The sequence below is a fragment of the Octodon degus genome, unplaced genomic scaffold, assembly GCF_000260255.1.
Source record: "Octodon degus isolate 3935 unplaced genomic scaffold, OctDeg1.0 scaffold00002, whole genome shotgun sequence".
In the NCBI taxonomy this organism is placed as follows: domain Eukaryota; kingdom Metazoa; phylum Chordata; class Mammalia; order Rodentia; family Octodontidae; genus Octodon; species Octodon degus.
The window spans coordinates 26,951,790-26,958,170 of NW_004524578.1; the positions used below are offsets into that span (position 1 = coordinate 26,951,790).

The window sequence follows — 6,381 nt, forward strand, 5'->3', positions numbered from 1 at the left end:
ATTGCCATCTCAGTTCGCCCCTGGGGCGGGGCCCGCACAGCAGGCCTGGGGATCTAATCTCCAGCCCCTGAGCCTGCTTGTAGGTGCTTTAATCTGCTGAGCTATTTGGCCAGCCCTTCCTTTGTTAAAAACAAAACAAACAAACAAACAAAGATAAAACTTAAAGAACTAGAGAGAAACCAATACAATTAGAGGTTTTGGTAGAATTTCACGTTAAGCCCTTGAGCAGGATATATATTTCTTCTATAGTATGTGGACCAATGTTATTAAAACACACATTGGGGCCGGGGAGATGGCTCAGTGGAATAAGTGCTTCCCTGGCAAGCACAAGGGCCTGAGTTTAATTCCCGGTTCCACAAAAAAAAAAAAAAAAACAAAAAAAACCCCAAAAACAAAACAAAACACTGTTGCTTTCTGCTTCCTGCTGCCATGAGCAGCTTCTCCTGCTCTGGGTCCCCCTGCATGCCACCCTGCTTTGGAGCCAATGGACCATGGACTGCATCTTCTATAAGCTGTGAGTTAAAAATAAACTCCTCCTCCTCCTTTTTTCCCTCTCCTCTCTCCCCTCCCCTCCATTTCCTCTTCCTCTTCTTCATCTATTTTTTTTGGCGGGGGCAGGGTAGGGTCTCACTGTAGAGCCCGGGCTGTCTTTGAAATCTCCATGATCCTCCTGCCTCAGCCTCCCTGGGACTGCAGGCTTGTGCTACCACATCTGACAAATTTCTTTCTTAAATTTTGACTGTCAGGTATTGTGTCTCAGTGAAAAGAAAGTCACTAAAAGACCTATCTCAAAATTTTAAAAATTAAAGATGTGGCTTAATAAAAAGACCCTTAGGCTGGTCATGATGACACACACCTGTAATCCCAGGACTCGGGAGGCTGAGGTGGGAAGATCATTGCCAGTTTGAGACCAGCCTTGGCTACAAAGTGAGCTCCAGGCCAGCCTGATCTGCAGAGCAAAACCCTGTCTCAAAAAGCAAAAGTAAAATAAAATAAAAAGATCCTTGCCAGGCATGGTGGTGCATGCCTGTAATCCAGCACTTGGGAAGCTGAGGCAAGAGTATCGCTGTGAGTTTGAGGCCAGCCTGGGCTACATAAGTTAGTTCAAGGCCAGCTTGTACTGCATAGTAAGACTCTGCTTTAAAAAAAAAAAAAACAACACAAAAAACAAACCCAAAACCCAACAATATGAAAGCAAAAATCAATAAAAAGTCCCTGGGTTCAGTTCCCAGTATAGGCTAAAGAAAAGAAGGCACTAGAACCCTCCTTAGAGTTGTGCTCTCTGGAAATCTGAGCTCCCAAGTGGAAAGTGAAGTGGGAAGTGTTGCTGCTCACTGAAGAAGCCCTGTGCAACACCTAAAGGTGACCGGATTCAACATGCTGAGTTCCTACTTTGAGCTCCTGAAGTGGTGACAGAAGTCTATGACCTCGGTCGATATGGAAGAACTCAGGCCACCCAAGGACAGGCCTAACCCGAGCACAGCAGTGGCCCACAAGGAAGCACAAACAAGTAATTGTAATTATTCTGTCTCTGGCATGGTGTGCATGCCTGTAAGTCAGCACCCAGGAGGCTGAGGCAGGACGTAGTACTGCAATTGGCAGGGACTACCCAAGATCCTGGCCTTTGCCTGCTGGTCATTAAAAGCATGACCTGTGTTTTCTTCTGGGACAGTCTGGGGCTCACAAGCCATTTTTGCCATGAACCATGATGCTGCACGCACCTGGGTCTCAGGTACCAAATAGGGAATAAAAAGAGAATGAAGCCTGGTCTTCCTGTTCTGTCCTTTGGGCCAGATCTCTTCTCAGTTTCTCAGACAGTCTAGGAGCTGGGAAAGGTGGATTAGCCCTGAATTTACAAGATCTGACCCCTCTTGGATGTTGAGGAAATAAGATAGGGGACATTCAGCTACATCCAGATGTCTCCAGGCATGGTCTTAAATGGACACAACCGAGAACCCCACAGAGACAACGCTTATCTGGGCATAAAACCACCCCTGGGCCAAAAGGATTCCAGAGCTATGACACCAAGCCTGAGATGGGGCCTCAGCTGCGATGGGCATGGTAGCACATCAAGCACATGCTTGTAGTCCAAGAACTCAGGAGGCTGAGGCAGGACAATGGCCACATTCTCCTGAGGCCTGCCTGAGCTACATAGTAAGTTCAAAACCAGCCTGAATTACATAATGAGACTGTCTCAAAAAAAGGTCTAAGATATTACACTAGAATCAACCATTATAGAAAGTGGACAAACAAAAGAAATGCTGGTCCCTGGGCCCTTGATTACTAATCTTTTTTTTAGTTTTTCTGAACCCAGAACACTTGGTGGTCTTCAAACAATCAAATTATTGGCTAGAACTTGCTAATTCTGTTCTCTAATCAAAAGAACACTGTAATAGTAGGCTGAGGCAGGAGGTCAATCTGCAATCTGTGAGGTCTTGTCTCAAAACACAAGTGCTAGGGATGTAGCTCAGTGGTAGAGTAAAGCTCAGTTCAATCTCCAATACCACGAAGAAGAAGGAGGAAGAGGAGGAGGAGGAGGAAGAGGAGGAGGAGGAAAGAAGAAGGGGAGGATGAGGATTAAATTGCATGAGAATACTGTGCTTACTTAAAGGACTAAGGACTGAAGATCATTGGCAATCATGGGAATGTCCAACTAAGAAAACGAAGACTATCCCCTGAAGGTCACCACATACCTATCCTGTGCATTACCTCATGTTCCCTTTTTCCTCATAAAATCTGCTGGGCATGGTGGTGCACACCTGGGATCCCAGCAGTCAGAAGGCTGGGGCAGGAGGGTTAGGACTAAGGGCAATTAAATAACAATCTTTTTGTGTTATGGTTTGTGTCTTGCTGTGCCCCAAAACTTCATGTAGTCATAGGTGGAGCTTTTTCAGAAGTGGTTGGATCTAGAGTGGGAGAACTGGGATTGAGGTGGTGTCACTACTAAATCAGAACACTAGGTTTGGCACTTCCCTAACCCCATTAGCCTAGATATAATATAAGGGACAGAAAGAGGGCTGTCTTCTCCCTTGCTTGCTTTCCTACCTTCTGGCCACCATGAGCTGTTTCTCCCCTACAATGATGCCTGTCTGCTATCTGCCTTGGAGCCAGTGGATTATGGACTAAACCTCTACAAACTGTAAGCTAAATAAACCTATCCTCCATTAAAAAAATACTATACATCAAAACAGTGATTTGTCTCTGTTCCTGCAGAGAACAAGCATCTGGAACTGTGGCCCTACTGACAACCTTTCGCTTTGCTATGTCCATCTGCAGATTCAGGATCTGGGGAAGGCTGTTTATCAGAGACAATTAACTTTATTTTTCTCAAGTGTGCATCTAAAAGCCAGTTAAACTATGTCACAGAATTTTGAATTTTCTAAGTGGAAAGGATTTCTCTAAGGCTTACTTTTTATTTTTTGCAGTGCTGAGAATTGAACTCAGCATTCTAGGCAAGTGAGCTCTATCCTCTACCCTAGGCTAACTTTTAAAAACTTAAAAAAAATTTATTTATGTATTTGGGTCTCATTACATAGCTTGGACTCTTAGTGATCCTCCTATTTTCAGCCTCCCCAGTGCTGGGATTACAGGCATGTACCACCATGCCCAGTCTCGGTGACCGGCTCAGCACACCCGAGGGTGAGGCCAGTGCCACATGTAGCGGCCAGGATTAAACCCTGGTTCCTGTACCTGCCTAAGTAGACATTAGGTAGCTCAGATAGCTGAGCTATCTCGCCAACCCTTCCTAGGTTAACTTTTGATTTATTAAATTCTTTGTAGTTCATCATATTGTCTCGCTTTCAAGAAAAAAATACTCCAGCATTTAGGAGGCTGAGGCAGGAGGATCATTCCAAGTTTGAGACCAGGCTGGGCTACAAAGTGACCTCAAGGCCAGCCTGAACTGCATAGCAAGATCCTGTCCCAAAAAGATGAAACAAAAACAAAAATGAGCTGTGACTGAAAAATACAGTGAGTATTTGAATTTTTTTTATTTATTTCAGTAAAAGACACTGTTATAGTTTAGAATTAAAATGGTCCCCAAAGCCTCATGTTTGGGGAGATGATTTGATTATGGGGTACTGTAGCTGACTCCCTGTTAGGGGGTGAGGCCAGTCAGAAGACGTGGTCACTGTGAGTGTGACCGAGTAGATCTCCCTTCTAGGTTCTTCTCCTGACTCTGTCTCCTGGCCGCCACGTGGGCAGTTTTTCCTCTGTGATGCCCATGCTAAGACATTCTGCCTTGGAGCCAGCAGAGTATAGACTGAGAACTTGAGTCAAAATAAGACTTCCCTCTTAAATTATGGGTATTGAGGACTGAGTCTCAGGGACAAAAGGTGACCAAGATGGACTCATTACCATTAAACCCCCTCAAAATACTCTTCCTCACTTTGACAACACTTCTTCTGTCATTCTTGCTACTTTTTGAAGCACTTCTGGAAATCTTTTTTTTTTTTTTTTTGCGGTACCGGGCATTGAACTCAGGAGTACTTATTCTACTGAGCTATATCCCTGGCCCTTGGAAATCCTCTTTTAGGAGTGTTTTTAGTTCTGTTATGGCTCCTTCAATATTCTGAGTCAATTGAAAACATTTACTTTTCATGGTCACTTGACTTGAGGAAGAGCCAAAAATTGCAGAGTGCCAGATCTAGTGAGTAAAGTGGGCAAGGATACACCAGAATGTTTTCAAGACTGTTCCTTTCTGTTGTACGGTGCTCGGTGCTCGGCAGCAGCATTCACTGTATTTTTTATTACATCTTATAAAGATACTCATGGAAGGGGACTTCCACAACTTCAGAAAGTAGCAAAAATGATGAGACAGATGTGCTCAAAGCAAGGGGGAGTATGTTGAGGGGGATTAACAACAATGTGTCTATTATTGAAATAGCTTTTAAAATGTAAATACATGTATTTTGGTCATACCTCTGTATGTTTCAGAAAGATAAACTTAGTTACCAAGTGCGTCTCAGGAGGGAGTGGTAAGACAGCAAGGGAAGGAAACACTCTGACTGTCCTGACAAGCTCATTTCCAGTCCTCAATCCAGACAAGACACAAGCAAATCTGAAGCTCCTCTTTTACTCTCCTCTGTAACTCGCTTTCACTTTCTCCCATTTTCTCTGACCGGCTTTGACAAAAACACACTTCTAGCCTTAGGCCAGGACTTGTCTTACCTCCACAAAAAGAGATCCCACTAATGCTGAGAGTGAGTAACATTGGGATGGAAATTTTCAGGTAACTCCATTCTGCTGTGTTGTCGCCAGTCCACACTGCACCTTTGGTCACCAGTAATAAAGTGTTTTTTAAAAATGCAAATTAGTCCATACACTCAATTTCACATTTAGATTCCTTACTTGTAAAAGATAAATTAATAAAGAGGAAAACAGATATCTTACCTTTAAATTCAAGATTGTCTACAATTAAAAAGTACCAATTTTCTAATGTGAAAAAGTTAATAAAATCCATAAAATAAGCTATGAAAATATTCTGAAACTACTTATTTTTGAAGTAAAATTCGAGTCTGAATATGCAAGAATTTTTTTTTAAGTAATGCGAATTGAACTTAGTCTTATAAAAGCATGCTAGACAAATGCTCTACTACTGAGCTGTACCTCCATTCCCCTTTTCTAAACAATTTAAATATTTTTTGGGCTTTTTTTTGAGATAGGGTCTCACTATGCAGTTCAGGCTGGACTTGAACTCACTTTGTAGTCCAGGCTGACCTCATACTCAATGTGATCCCCCTGCCTCAGCATCCTGAGTGGTAGATTACAGGCCCACCCCTCATGCCTGGCTAACAATTTAATTTTTGGAGAGGGCCTAAGTTGCCCAGGTTGTTCTCATAGTTGTAATCCTCCTGCCTTAGCCTCTCAAGTGCTTAGATGATAGGCCTGCCTCATTGTACCTAGGAAGGAGGAACTTTTAGATATATAATTTACATGCAATAATGTATCCATTTTAAGTAGAATTTGATGACTTGAAAATCCTATATATCCATATCACAACCATAAAGAAGACAGAAAATTTCCAAAACTAGAAAAGTTCTCTCAGGCTTCTTTGCTTCAACAACTATCCACGTTAGCCAACTACAGAAGTGATTTGAGGAATTCTCATTGATAACTTTTCTCTTTTATGGTTTATGCATTTAATGTTCTAGCCCAGAAATCTTTTCTTATCTTAAAATCAAAAGATTTTCTCCTAAAGTGGCTTTTCTTATTTGTTTTAGCTTTTATAATTTAGGTCTATATTCCATGAAGTGGTTTTGAGGCAGGTTTTGCATTCAGGAAGTCTTGCTACAAATCCAGTATTATTTTTCTCTTTATAGTTGGTAAGAGTTTGTGAAGATTGATTGTATATCATCAAAATGATGTGTAAAAGGAAAAAAA

The 6,381-nt window shown here is 42.3% G+C and overlaps 1 protein-coding gene across 1 annotated transcript in view; it reads right to left on the reverse strand.

The window, feature by feature from the left end:
• Positions 1–6,381, reverse strand: part of Ganc (glucosidase alpha, neutral C) — a 68,593-nt gene that overhangs the window by 14,845 nt on the left and 47,367 nt on the right. Inside the window, exons 16-17 of the mRNA XM_004623508.2 lie at positions 5,170–5,271; positions 4,594–4,645 (exon numbers count right to left, since the gene is read on the reverse strand). Coding sequence (XP_004623565.1) covers positions 4,594–4,645; positions 5,170–5,271 — 154 coding nt within the window. The remainder of the gene's footprint in view (positions 1–4,593; positions 4,646–5,169; positions 5,272–6,381) is intronic.